The 14,816-nt window shown below is 42.9% G+C and overlaps 1 protein-coding gene across 1 annotated transcript; it reads left to right on the top strand.

Moving 5' to 3' along the window:
* Positions 1 to 1,980: 1,980 nt before the first annotated feature.
* ABRACL (ABRA C-terminal like) lies at positions 1,981 to 14,217 on the top strand. The gene is made up of 3 exons (XM_060167833.1): positions 1,981 to 2,300; positions 7,240 to 7,306; positions 13,623 to 14,217. The coding sequence occupies exons 2-3, from the start codon at positions 7,246 to 7,248 to the stop codon at positions 13,805 to 13,807; spliced, it is 246 nt and encodes an 81-aa protein (XP_060023816.1). The 5' UTR covers positions 1,981 to 2,300; positions 7,240 to 7,245; the 3' UTR covers positions 13,808 to 14,217.
* The last annotated feature ends 599 nt before the right edge of the window (positions 14,218 to 14,816 follow it).

Genomic DNA, 14,816 nt, shown 5'->3' with positions numbered 1-14,816 from the left:
GCCCAGCCGCTCCGCGGCATGTGGTATCTTCCTGGACCGGGGCCCGAACCCGTGTCCCCTGCATCGGCAGGCGGACTCTCAACCACTGCGCCACCAGGGAAGCCCTGAAAGTTCTTTTTGACAAATTAAAATTTTATATGTACATCGCTGAAAGTTCTTTTTGACAAAGATCATGCTTTAGGCTACTTTGTACCCTCCAGTTTGGGCACATTGTTGCCAGTGCATGCTTGATAGTTAATAAGTACTTCTTAACTGTTAAACTTTATTTTCTGTTTTTTAGGTTAAAATTCCACATCGCTTAGCTACATGATGATAATATTGGTAAAAGAACAAGAAAAGATAATGGCAAAAATCTGCATGGAAACTGAAAGAGTAGGAATTAGGTATGAAAAATATTACTTGGCGAGAATTTGATATTTCTTTTACTCTAAACAACTTTCTTGAATTGTAATTCTTTGTAGATTACATGAAGTTTATGTTATGCTTAGTGCAACATGTATAAACAAAGTATTTTAAAAGAGTGAATCCATTTTTATAGTAACAGGGACTTTTACTTGCTAAAAGTAATCGATTTCTCCCTCTCTCTCTCTTTTTGTTTTCTCCCCATTGGCAAAGTACTATGAAACGCTACCTAGTTATAAAGAAGTGGCGCAACTACAAATTGATTATTCATTTCACTGGATATTATCCGAATGAAGAATTGTGGTCACTGCCACAAACCAAAGTAGCCAGGTCCTGCTTAGAGAATTGCTAAATATGATCGTTTCTTGAATTATAATTTTTGCATTATGTAGACTTCGAAAGATATAAAATACTCTCAGCTTTCTTTTAGTGAGAAAAAATTAGTCCTCAAACGGATGGTGGGATCACCTTAAACTTCATGTAACATGAGAAACCTTGACGAATCAGACCTTTGTTGAAGAGTAATCTTTTGGTGGTGGGGAACAGAGACTCATTCGAAGTCACACCCAAAGTCATAGGTGTTTATTGTGAAAGGGTAACTAGAACGCTCTTTGGGAAGTGGCGGGATCCAGTGCAGCCCTAGGGACCTGGATACTCATATCTTCCTGAGGAGCAGGTCTTTGTTGTTCTTAATATACCACTGGGTCTCAGCTTCCCATAGAGGCACTTCTACCACTTCCACCCCCATCCACCTTCTACTTCATCTTTGGTTTTTGCTTACTCCAGTGTTTGCTTTGTGGTGGCCCATTTTCTCTACTTCTGCCTCAAGCCCTCTCAGCTTCAGCCTTCCTGTCAGATAGCTCATTCTCTGTATTCTCCCCTTTCCATTTCCAAGGGAGAATCCGATTGGCTTATCTAATGATCCTCACGGTTTGGTGAGAATTGTTTGTTCCAGGTCACCTCTTAGGGTGATGGCCAGTTTATGGACTGTGTCTCTTGGGTCACATGACCACTCTTAATCCAATCAGCTATGGTGGGGCAGGGCGGGGGGAGAAATTTGGGGGCAGTTATCTGTGCAACCTTTGTCCTAAGAATAGTTTGGGTCAGTTCTCTCAGCAGGGTCTCGGTTTCCTTTTAGAAGGGACACCAGGTACAGCAAACATGTCACACACATACACAAACACACACTGATTAAAACAAGTTACTAAAATAAAGGATGCATGAATAAAATGATTGAATTATGCGGTTACGTGTAGGAAATAATAAAGAGGGGAAGAAATCTATATTGACCGGGACCAATAATTAGCTTTGTCCAAGTAAAGTTTCTTCGCAGTAGAACAAATTGGTTTTCAAACATGAATTTTCTTTTGCAAAACTGACCATCCTGTTGTCACGTCTGTAGCTTTCTGAAGGCCCCTGCTCCTGGCTTACGTTCCTCCTAGGAGACCTCAGCATTCAGCACGCTGGGGACGCTTTGTTTCCTAAGTTAGGAGAGAGATCCTGGCAGGAAGTCAACGACCAGGATCAGATGCTGGGGTTGAGGATCCGTGGCTCCGAGCGGCGTGAGGGAAAGGCGGCGGTAATCGAAGCTCTGGGCGCATTTTCCTAGAAGCCTCCAGCGCTCCGCCACCTGTCTGGAGTCTGCCCCCGTCTCGGGCATCTCCTCTCTTGAGTTTCCTCCTCATAGGCTTGTCCCTGGGAGTGTGGGCGGCCGCATTCCTGAGCACCGAAACTCTCCCCCCTCCCCCCGCTAGCCTTCCTCCTCCTGCACACCAGCCTCTCTTTTCTGCCTCAGTCACTTCCTTCCTCAGCTTCTTCCTCCCCAGTGCGTTGAAGAAGATAACCAGCCCGCACCGACGCAGCCCCAGTTTTCTCGGAAAAGAAAAGGAGGCGGAGAGGTGAGTGATTGCCCTGGGAAGATGTGGCCAGGTAGGTATGAAGGATGGACGGGGGTAGCCGGTGGAGGCCAAGTAACCGGGGGCATCGTGGGCTGCGGGTGGAGAGCCGGGACCGGGAGGGGGCTAAGACGCCTGGAGGGTATAACTGGCCTTGGGCTGAGCGGGTGCGGGGGACCGGGTGGGCGCGCCCCTGCGCCCCCCAACTCTGCAGCAGACTTCCGCCCTCGGCTCACGTGACGTTTTGCCGCCCGGGGAAGAACAGGGCTGGGAGATCCGCTGCGTTTAAAGATTTTTACCGCGGAGCAACGTGTCCGCTTTGCGCTTGGGGAGCCAGTTCCGCAGAGCTGAGCGGGGACGGGCTGGGAGTGAGGGAACAGGTTTCCCCGAGGAATCTGGTGGCCTCAGGGCAGTGGACTCTGCGGCGCCGGCGGCGTGTGCGGATCTGTACGCTCCCGATTCTGTGTGCGGCGTGGGTGGTAGTGAGGGGACACCAGCGACTCGGGGAGCCCCGGGCTGGGTCCGTTTGCGTCTCTCGGTTTGGGCGCTCGCTCTCGGGGCGCGCCGGGGGCACACCGACAGCCGGGGAGCGCGGGCAGGCGACGCTGGCGCGAGACTCTCGGAGACAAAGGCTTCCGGAATGCGGTTCTTCCTGGGGAGGTCGCCCGGGAGCCAGCCGTGCGCCCCGGAGCAGGGGGCCGAACCCCGCGCTCCCCAGCTCTGCACTGGTACCGGTGGTGACCGTGTGATGGCCCGCTGGGGACAGGGTTTTGGGACCCCTTCCGGGCCAGCTCCCAAACTTGGTGCAGGTATGACCAAATATGGAGTATGTGCGCGCCTGCGAGGGGCAGGAAGGAACCCAGTCATTCTTTGACCCGCACCAGCTGCTCGTCAGGAATTGTGAAGGAGGGTAGGGAAACAGTGGCCAGCCCCAGGGTGGAGAGGTGGCTCCTGATTCCAAGATGTCCCCACTCCAGTAGGCTTATTCCCTGACATTAGAAAATTTCTAGGTATTGCCTCCAAACTTAAAAAAAACCCAAAAACCAAAAAACAAAACAAAACAAAAAAGGAACCAACCACTCAAAGAAAAAAGCTATGAGAGTCCTTAAATATATTCTTAAGCGCATATTGATGGTGGAGCATTTCAGCATATGGCCCAGATGGCCCAGTGCTCCCACATTCCGCTTTCTTTGTGATTCCCACGCACAGTGCCTAATTGGATTCTGTCTCAATTAGAGGGCCCGACTAGCATCTGCCATCGCCTTCTCCTGAGCCTCCCACTGAGGGGCTCTTTCTTTCCCTTAGACTTGCTCTGCCCATGGCTTCTCATTGTTCTTGATCTCGCTGCTTAACACCAGTCCCAGGCTTCTGTCCTTATAAAATGTCATGGGCCTTCCAAGGATTGTGCAACAGCGTATTTTATACTCCTTTGTCCTCGATAAATAATCAAATGAAGACGTAAACCATGCCAAATTATGTATGCTAGCAATAGTTTCTAAGCCTGTTACGTTCCCACTCGGAAGGGTCAGTGCAGGGAGCCTTTCTTACTTTGTAAGTGCCTGCCTTAGTAAGCACTCAGCATGTAATATTTCACACAAATACAACCCACTGTTATATTTAGTGCAGTTGGCATAATAACCAGCAAGAAAATAAATAAAACAAAATTTTTAAAAAAGGAGAAGAGCCAGAATGATGCAGTAGAAATGGCATTTAATTGTGGGAAGCTCCTCGGAGTCAGTTTCATCATCCATAAAATGGGGATAAATAATATTACTTTGTAAGGTTCTTAGGTTTACATGAATTAATGCAGATAAGGAGCCTCAGGTGTAATTAATTACAAAGAAATTCTGGTTGTCTTCCTGTCTTAAAATTGGATGAACATACATCTGCTTAATGTGATCCAGGAATTCACACTACTTAAAGGCGGGATTTCCTCTTTGAGTCTCATTATTAAAGGAGAATTAGGTCTGAAGTGTGTGGCTGGTGGGGGGTGGAAGGAGTGGAAAACGATGTTAAAGAGATAAATATTCAGGGTGGGAGGAAATCAAAGCATCTGAGAATTGGAAAGGACTGTAATCCCCTTGGACATTTCCCTTTCTATTTTGTCCAAGGTGGGCTGATTTCTTCATCAGCCCTCACAGATCCATACTACTACTGCAAACTTTACTCACTGTTAGACCGTTTTGATTGTTAAAGAAATTTTGTCTTATATGGCTTTCAAATCTGCCTTTCTGTTCCATCTATCCATCCTACCCAATAGAGCAACACGAAATAAGACTATTCACACAAGTACATAAAAGGAGCTTTAATTTTTTAAAAAATAGCAGCAGGTTTTCTCTAGGTTAACTTTAAAAGTGAAGATTCTATAGAGTGCAAGTGACAGAAACTTAAGCAAACCAGCCCAAGCCAAACCAGGAAAGATTGGTTCATGTAACTGGAAAGTCCAAGGTCACATACAGACTCAATCATTGGTATGTGGCTGGAGTTTTCTTTGTGTCAGCTTTATTGCTGGCAGGCTCTTTTCACATTGTAGCCATTTATACAGGGGCTGTGCGCTTATACCTTAAAACCCAGTAGGAAAGTGTCTTTTTACTAGTAGTTCAGGCAAAATTCATGGGCTGAACCCATTGTTCAGGATGGGATCACCTATCCTATGTCCCAAACCAATTATTCTGACTTTGAACCACTCCTGGAGTCCAGGGTGAGGCTCTACCCAAGATACATGGGTTTAGAGTAAGGAAGGAAAGGCTGTATCCAAACAAACATTAGACTGCTGGTGCCAGAAAGTGGAATGGGTGCTGAGCAGGGAGATACAACAGCTGTCCACCACACTGACACTAACAGGTTTTTTTCTTACCATTATTCTCATGGCATGTCTTTCAGTTGTGTCCTCTGGGTATGTTTTAGCTTTTTAGTGTCTCTCTTAAACTACCTTGAATTGAATATAATGTTATAATTTCACCAACACAAAGTTCCCACATTTGGACACTATAATTTTTGATATTCGGTTTTATGTAGATGCATTAACCTAAGATGTTGCCTTTTATTGCAATGTAGGCTTCTTAAATTATAAGATTTACAGAAAAGTGTAGCAGTGTAGCAGTGTAGTGGTGCTTTTATTATTAGCTGATAGCAAATCTGGGGTCTTGATCAATATCATTTAAACATAGATATCATTCTTGTTTTTTCAAAGCTACCGAGAAGTAGTTACAATCTGTCTGAATAAGTTGTTTCTTCCAAATCATCAGCCCAATGTAAACCATTCACACAATCCCACTCTTTTATTTGATTTGGAAAACTTACGATTTGCAGACAGACTGAATTGATTCCTTTTGCCCAGCTGCTCGTACTTTCCAACCCTCATGTTGCTGTTTTCACTGTAAATTACTGCCTTCCTATAGAAACTCATTCTTCTTCCTTTACTTCTATACTTTTTGATCCAACAAGGTTGGGTTTCTCTCCTCCAGCTCTACCTGCACTTTCCTGTTTCTTGCTGTGTTTGTCTCCTCCCACTTTCTGTAGGTGTTTGCCAGGCCCCTTTACCTTTTCTGTCTGAGTGCACTTCCTCCCTCTTAGAGCTCCTCTCTGTTCCTCACATAAATCAGCAGCTCCATGGTGACAACACCCACAGGTTGGTTCCATCCCTTCTCATGCCTTTGCTCATTTTCCAGTCTGCAAACCAGTTATGTATTGAACTCCTGCTCTAGGTGCCAGATGTGGTCCAGCAGTGAGCATGACGGTCAGATCCCCGCATAGAGGAGCTCACTGCCTAGTGATAAAAACTGAGAAGTGTCATTCCAATCAAGTGAAATGAAGAGGGCGCACATGCTGTGGGAACACACGCGGGAGAGCTCTCCTACCGCAGGGATTCAGGGAGGGCTTCCTGCAGGAAGTTATATCTCAGCTGGGACTGGACGTATGGAAGTTAGCCCCAAGAAAGAGGAATAGCCAGAGTCCGGGTTGCAGAAGAAACAGGATATGTGAAGGCTGGAGGTGTGAGAGTGAGGGGTATTTGAGGAATAAAAAGAAGCCCCGTGGAGCTGCAGCTTCAAGGGGGTAGATTTGAGGTGGCTGGAATGGTGGAATGGTGGGCCCAGCCCGTGGAGGACCTCATGAGCCAAGGGGATTCTCACAGCCGCTGTTAGTCCTGAACTCCTTATCCAAAGATGAATGGTTTTCATCACAGGCTCTCCATTACGGTCAGGTTGCACTGGGCATTGCTGGGGGAAGGGACCCAGAGGTCATCACTGTGCTGACCCCATGGTATTAAAATTGCCTTGGATCCACCTGGATCCGCCTTCCTTACTGGACTGCAGGCTCCCGGAGGGGAGGGATTGTGTTGGTTTATCCTGGTACCACCAGCTTCTAGCTTAGGGCCTGCTCCAAGTGTGCTGCGGTTTTGTTTTGTTTTTTTGCTTCTGTGCTTTTGTATATACTCTTCCCTGTGCCTAGAACATCCTTTCCCAACTGTCTACTGGCCACTCCTCCCCAGTGACAAAAACTTCTGTGGCTTCCTCCTTTGCGTTCCCTTAATGCCTTGGACCCACCACTAAAAGAGTGCTTCCTTGTCACATTGCTATTCATTCCAGGCCTTTCTCTGCGTCTGGATGGTGAGTTCCCTGAGGGCAGGTCCTGTGTCACTCACCTTTGTATTTTTGGTGCCCAGAGCACGGGCTTAGAGTTCATAACGGGTGCAAGGAGGATGGCTTCATTCTGCCCGGTAGACTGTGTGGGGTCAGCCCAGAGGGGCAGTTATAAAATTGGGGAAATGGAGGTACTCTAAGGCCGGGTACATCATGCAAGTATTTTTAGGAAGAGGGCCACAGCAAATTAATAGTTACAAATGCTACATGAACAAAAGAAAGGGCCCTTGGATTTTGCAAGGTGTGTTTAATGGAATGTAGAAACTGTAGTAATACACATTTATTTTTTTCTCCCTCAGGCAGCAATGAATGTGGATCACGAAGTTAACCTCTTAGTGGAGGAAATTCATCGTCTGGGTTCAAGAAGTAAGTATCATAACATGGATACAGAATTTCTTCTGCGTTTGTGTTAGTGCAGGTAGCACTAACTTTTAGAGCCATATGAAGGGATCACCTAGGGATTTGGGACACAGTTAATGGCAGCTCTTCTGTCAGCCTCAGGTGATAACTGCTCTTAGCCCTGAAGTGATTTCTGGAGACCCAGAGCCACTGGGGTATTGTGTTTCTTATACAAAGAATGGTTGAGATATTTCATTATCCTTTGAATGGAAAGATAATTGCTGTGCTTCCGTAACCTAGCTGCATTGAAATCTTGTAATTAAATCGTGTTCACATTTTTATTTGGCACACTATTAAAATTCATTTTTTTCTGCATTACCCTGCCACCATTTTGCAAATTGCCAAAGGACTAGGGACTCGGATTGAAATTTTAATAAAGTGTCTTTATTTTCTCCAAGTTTTTGAGTTTTGTGTAATCAGGTGTTTATATGTATATAACTAAAAGAAGCCATCCTTTAGGTAGTTTTCTTTTAAAGTTAGCTTTCCCCCTAGCAGCATATAAGCAGCTATTGTGAAATTTGTGACATGTAAAATTGGTAGTATTGGTGTCCTTTTCCTAAGCTGTAATGAAAGCAACTGTTATGCTTGTAGCTATAAGTATTTCGTGCATCTCAGACCAGACATACGAGAGTTTGGGGAGCATTTCGAAAATTGTAAGAGCAGTAGATACATTCAGCAACAACTGGGATAATGGAATCCAAAGTTTTAAAATTATATCATATAAGTGAAAAACAACTTTAAAAAGTACCTTGAAAGAGTTGCTTGTCATTATAGCTTGATTCTTCTTACTTCTAGCTGTCTACTTATGAATCACAAATCATTTGAAATAACAAGAGGTACCTTGAAAATTCCATTAAGCCATTAGTATCAAATGTCCCCTGTAGTTTTCTGTTGCTGATGTAACAGTACTACAAACTTTGTGCATGAAACAACACATTTAATATCTTTTTAAAAAAATATGTTTTATTGAAGTGTAGTTGATTTACAACATTGTATTAATTTCTTCTGTACAGCAAAGTGATTCAGTTTTATATATATATATATATGTATATATGTATATATTCTTTTTCATATTCTTTTCCATTATGGTTTATCACAGGATATTGAAATAGTTCCCTGTGTTATACAGTAGGACCTTGTTGTTTACCCATTCTATATACAATAGTTTGCATCTAACCCCAAACTCCCAATCCATTCCTCCCCCAATATACCCTCCCACTTGGCAACCACAAGTCTGTTCTCTATGTCTGTGAGTCTGTTTCTGTTTTGTAAATAAGTTCATTTGTGTCATATTTTAGATTCTACATATAAGTGTTATCATATGGTATTTGTCTTTCTCTTTCTGACTTACTTCACTTAGTATGATAATCTCTAGGTCCATCCATGTTGATGCAGATGGTGTTATCATTCTTTTTCATGGCCGAATAGTATTCCACTGTATATATGTTCCACATCTTCTTTATCCATTCATCTGTCAATAGACATTTTGGTTGCTTCCATGTCTTGGCTATTGTGAATAGTGCTGCTATGATCATAGAGGTGCATGTATCTTTTTGAGTTATAGTTTTGTCCACATTTAATACCTTAATGGTCAGGTAGGTTGGGAGTCTGTCTCAGTCTGTTTGGGCTGCTATAACAAAATACCCTGGACTGGGTGGCTTATAAACAGCAGAAATTAATTGCTCATAGTTCTGAAGGCTGGAGGTCCAAGATCAGGGTGTCAGCATGGTCAGCTTGGAGTCCTCTTCCAGGTCTCAGACTTCTTGTATCTTCTCATGGTGAAAGAGACCAGGGATCTCTCTGTAGCCTTTTTATCTATCTATCTATCTATCTATCTATCTATCTATCTATCTATGTATCTATCATTGTGGTAACACTGGTTTATAAGATTGTATAAGTTTCATGTGATACAACACAGCATGCTCTTCTGTTTGGTTTGGTTTGTTCATTTATTTTGGGGGTTTTGTTTGTTTGTTTTTTATATTCCACATATGAGTGAAATCACATGGCATTTGTCTTTGACTTATTTCACTTAGCATAATACCCTCAAGGTGCGTCCATGTTGTCACAAATGGCAAGGTTTCATCTTTTTTTTATGGCTGATGAAATCTTGCAGCCTCTTTTATAAGACATTAATCCTTATGACTCATGACTTTACACCCTTACACCCCCCATGACTTTGGCACCTCCCAAAGGCCCCATCTACTAATATCATTACCTTGTGGGGTTAGGATTTCCACATACGAATTTTGGAAGAACACAGCCATTCAGACCACAGCAGGGTCTGATAAAGGTCACCTGAGCTAAAATCAAGGTGTTGGCAGGGTGCATTCCTTTCTGGAAGCTCTAGAGAATCTGTTTCCTAGCCTTTTTTCTAGCTTCCAGAGGCAGTCTGCCTTCGCTCTAGGCGCTCAGGCTTCAGTAGTTGTGGCACGTGGGCTCAGTAGTTGTGGCTTGTGGGCTCTAGAGCACAGGCTCAGTAGTTGTGGCCCATGGGCTTAGTTGCTCCATGGCATGTGGGATCTTCCCGGACCAGGGATCGAACCCATGTCCCCTGAATTGACAGGCGGATTCTTAACCACTGCGCCACCTGGGAAGTCCCTCAGTGAGTCTTATTTTCGATAGTGATGCCCCTACCTGTGTTCCTCATTTCTACATTCTCAGTTTCTCCTGAGCTCTGTGACGAGCTCTGTCACTCTTGGGAGTAGTACTATTGTTTGGATTGTTAAAGATATTAAAGATATATTTCCAGAGATTTGTCGGGTTTTCTTATTAGATCCTTCTCCATGTCAGCTTAGTGTTTATTGGTCAGATTCAATTGCATTTAAAAGTCTAACCTCTATATCCCTAGCACAGTGTTATTATTTGCTAAGGCAAACTGAACCTGCACTTCAAAATGAGCAGCTTTACAAACTAGATGACTACAAAGTAATTATCCTAACTTCTATAAAGATGAAAATATTTTGAACATTGCAACTTCACTAGGCCTCCTTGACTTACCTGTTCCTGGTAATAGATGACTTTTTAAGTTGGAAAGCATCTATGGAGATATGTTATCTACTGACAGGTTATGGTTATTTATGTTGTATCTGGAATAATTTTGACTAAAGTAAATTATGATTTAGATTAATCATATTTAGACTAATCTAAATATGATGTATTAGCCGAAGTTGGAGATTGATGAATTTAGTTTTACCTGTTTCTTTTAAAATAAAGTTCTTTAAAGTCTCTCATTTTTCATCCTGTAGAAAAAAATTAAGTGGATAAAGATTATTTGGAGATTTAAACTCCTTTGTTTAACAAATATTTCTTGAGTGCTACCTTTGTGCTCAAGTGCTGGAGATGGGAAAATAAACAAAATTCCATCTCAGCCCTTGTGGGCCTCTTTAGGTATCGAAAAGACAGATAAACTGGAAACGTGTATTGGGAAGTGGTTAACAGTGTGTGTTCTGGGGGACTTCCCTGGTGGCGCAGTGGTTAAGAATCCACCTGCCAATGTAGGGGACATGGGTTCAAGCCCTGGTGTGGGAAGATCCCACATGTCATGGAGCAACTAAGCCCGTGTGCCACAACTACTGAGCCTGCACTCTAGAGCCTGCGAGCCACAACTACTGAGCCCACGTGCCTAGAGCCCGTGCTCCGCAACAAGAGAAGCCACCACAATGAGAAGCCTGCGCACCACAACGGAGAGTAGCCCTCGCTCGCCGCAACTAGAGAAAGCCTGCACGCAGCCACGAAGACCCAATGCAGCCAAAAATAAATAAATAAATTTATTTTTAAAAAAGGGAGTGTGTGCCCTGGAGTCAGACTCTGGGAATGAATCCCAGCTCTTCCGTATTCTTGCTGTGTGAGGGGTATTTTTACCCTCCTAACTGCAACTCAGATTGCTTGAAGGACTTGCCAGGTTACCAGCAGCTGCACTGATTCCTGTAATCAGTGAAAGATTCTCATTGCAAACAGAGGGTTGTGAAGCTAGAAGTTAAGAAATCAAACAGATGCAGGAATTCCCTGTGGACCAGTGGTTAGAACGCTGGGCTTTCCTGCCGAGGGCGCAGGTTCAATCCCTGGTCGGAGAACTAAGATCCCGCAAGCCACGAGGCGCGGCCAAAAAAAAAAAAAAGGGAAATCAAACAGGTGCATCTTTGCTTTCCAGGCCAAGCATTCTCTGTTTTCCTTTACAAACTTATTTCCTTCTTCTCCTCTTAGATGGTTTACTTGCGGTGAGTAAATTAGCCACTCTAATTACTGTTCTTCTAGACACTTAATCGTTTCACCTGTGCCTAATGGCACATACCCCATTTCTCTCATTCGTAATTGAACCAAAGTTAACTGATGAACGGATAAATAAAATGTATTATATCCATAAAAAAATAATTGAACCAATAATGATCATCGATCAAGTGCTTAGCATGTGCTGGGCACTGTGCTTTGTGCTTTAGAACTGTGTCCCCAACCTCACAGTGTGGGAGGTATTAAGATCCCCATTATACAGATGAGGAAACTGAGGCTTAGGGAGCTTACATAAAAGTTCTCAAGGCTAAACAACTAGCAGATGGCCAGGATTTCAACTGAGGACTGTCAAGTTTTTTTTTTAAAAAGCTCTGTGTTATACTCCCTTTAAAGTCCAGAACAGGTACTGCCCTTCATGAAGTCTTCCCTTCCCATTCTAGCCCAGTCATCTTGTTCTTGACATCCAATCACATACTGCTTTGTGCTGTTGTTTTACTGTATGTTTATTTCCTTGTGGGAATGGAAGCCATTTCTTTGATAGCTAGAAAGTGATTCTATACTTCCTTCTCTCTGCCTCTAGTGCCCAGCACAGGGCTGCATCCACAGTAGGAGTTTACTAAGCTGCAGGCTATAAGCTCTAGCAGGGGAGTGCAGGAACTCAAGAACCCTTCTCACTGTGATGGCCATCTACTTGACAGGGGACGCAGCTTTGGGAGGGAAGAACTTGGAGCAGTGAAGTAGGATAGGACTGGGTCAAGGGTTCAGCCTGGTAGATCAAAGGATACAGCCAACAGTTGGAAGGTGTCCTAGATTACCCTTTGAGACTTCAGTTGATTGACTTTTAGCCAAAGATCCACCTTTTGTTTACCTTAATTTAAAAAAACCTTTTTTTAGAACAGTTTTAGATTTGCAATAAAATTGAGAGAAAGGTATAGAGATTTTCCATATACCCTCTGACCCCCGCACATACATAGTCTCCCCCATTATTAATATCCCCCACCAGAGGGGTACCTTTGTTACAGTTGATGACTCTACATTGACATATCATTATCACCCAGAGTCCATGGTTTACATCACATTTCACTCTTGGTATTGTACATTCTGTGGGTTGACTAATGTGTAAGGACGTGTCTCCATCATTATAGTATCATAGAGTATCTTCACTGCTTTAAAAATTCTCTGTACTCTGCCTGTTCATCTCTCCCATATCCTAACCACTGAAAACCATTGATCTTTTTACTTAGTTTTCTCTTTTTCCATAGTTTTGCCTTTTCCAGAATATCCCATAGTTGGAATCATACAGCATGTAGCTTTTTCAGGTTGCTTTCTTTCACTAAATAATACATATTTAAGGTTCCTCCGCGTTTTTCATGACTTGGTAGCTCACTTCTTTTTAGCGTTTACCTTAACTTTTAACATCTATACTAAAAACTGGCCTTCAAACTAGATAATCTAGGGATTCTGGTAAATAAAGATTTCTTCATTTTTAAAGTCACCACTCCTTCCCTGGGGATTCTGAGCATGTTCAGAACACACTTAGAGAAGCACTGCTCCTGATCTGGGGTTTCTCTTGTACTTGTTATTTTTATCGATTCAACAATTAAAAAATCGAAATTTAGACAGAGAGGAATTGTCCACTGCAGTGCTGTAACACATTCACTTTTTTTTTGCCACACCGTGTGGCATGCTGGATCTTAGTTCCCCGGCTGGGGAGACCAGGGATCGAACCTGTGTCCCCTGCAGTAGAAGCACAGAATCTTAACCACTGGACCTCCAGGGAAGTCCCACACGTTCACTTTTTGTTACTGTTTCTTAGTTCTCTTCCACTCTCTGCCCCGATGACACTGAAGCTAGGAGATGTACCACACATTGCTTTTATTCTATCACATTTTGAATCTGGCAAGTGGTTACACTGAATTTCTGACTGTTGACTGCTAAACTGTAATCTTGGTTAACCTTCAGTTAGATGTTTATGAAAGGTTATGTGTATCTGCCACACATGGTGGCAAGAAACAGACTTTGCATTGGCTAACGTTGTGTTTTCTCAAATTAGATGCTGATGGAAAATTAAGTGTGAAATTTGGGGTCCTCTTCCGAGATGACAAATGTGCCAATCTCTTTGAAGCACTGGTAGGAACTCTCAAAGCTGCAAAAAGAAGGAAGATGATTACGTACCCAGGAGAGCTACTTTTGCAAGGTGTTCATGATGATGTGGACATTATATTGCTGCAAGATTAATGTGGCTTGCATAGCTTTGCTTATTGTGGGTTTTTTTGTTTCTGCTAAACTGGAATATTACATCAAAGGACAAACGTATTAGCATAACTTAATGTATTTTTATAGAACTTTATAAACAAAACAAAAGGAGACTCATTTTAGAAGCCTGTCCTTTTTTATATCTTGAAAGTAAATTTATGTATTACACTGTAAAATAAATAAAACCTATTATTTTTTCTCAGGAATCTGGCTGGAAAATGTAGGCAATGAGGCTTTTTTTGGTAGGAATGCAAGAGTGTTTGTTTCATAAATCATTCTTAGATAATTTCTACAGATATTTGACATTCTATGAAATCAAGAAGCAAACTTGAAGACCAGCTCCCACAATGAATGTAATGTTTATGTAATAAAAACATGTAACTCTCTTCAAATTGCCTTATTGCCTTATTTTCTCATTTGAGATTTATGTATCTCTCAGAATCGAGTTTTTGCATCAAGATTAGGTAACTGCAGTAAAAGTTATCTTGATTTGAAGAAAAATTCTCTTAAAACTACAGAATTTAAAAAGTAGGGATGGTTAGTGTTAAGATTTGGCCCTACAAAAAATATTAATTTTGATGCCTATATTGTGCTTGCCACTGGGATAGGGGACGTGCCCCCAAAAATGTAACCTAAAATCTTCACTTTCTAATTGGATTAGTTAGACCCACCTGAAATAATACAGGATTATCCGTGATTGCACGTTGCAGCTTGTAGTACGGAGCTGAAAATGATACAGAATCTCAAGGAGGATAATAAGATCAGTGAAAGGCATGATGGTTGGAAGAGGTATAGAGGAGGCGGAATTTGCAGGATTGGAGCTGATTATATCCAGAGGGAAAAAGATGGGATGGGTGAGAGTGATGACTCAAGGTAAGGCAGAGGGACATGAATTAGCAAGGCACGATCTTGTGAAAGGTAGGATGTCAGGTTGACTGGAATGTTAGGAAGAGAGGTGATTCAGTCTGGCTAATTAAGGTGGGACCTGGGA

This window comes from Lagenorhynchus albirostris, chromosome 12 (assembly GCF_949774975.1).
Source record: "Lagenorhynchus albirostris chromosome 12, mLagAlb1.1, whole genome shotgun sequence".
Taxonomy (NCBI): Eukaryota; Metazoa; Chordata; class Mammalia; order Artiodactyla; family Delphinidae; genus Lagenorhynchus; species Lagenorhynchus albirostris.
This window is presented reverse-complemented; position numbering and strand designations above follow the sequence as displayed.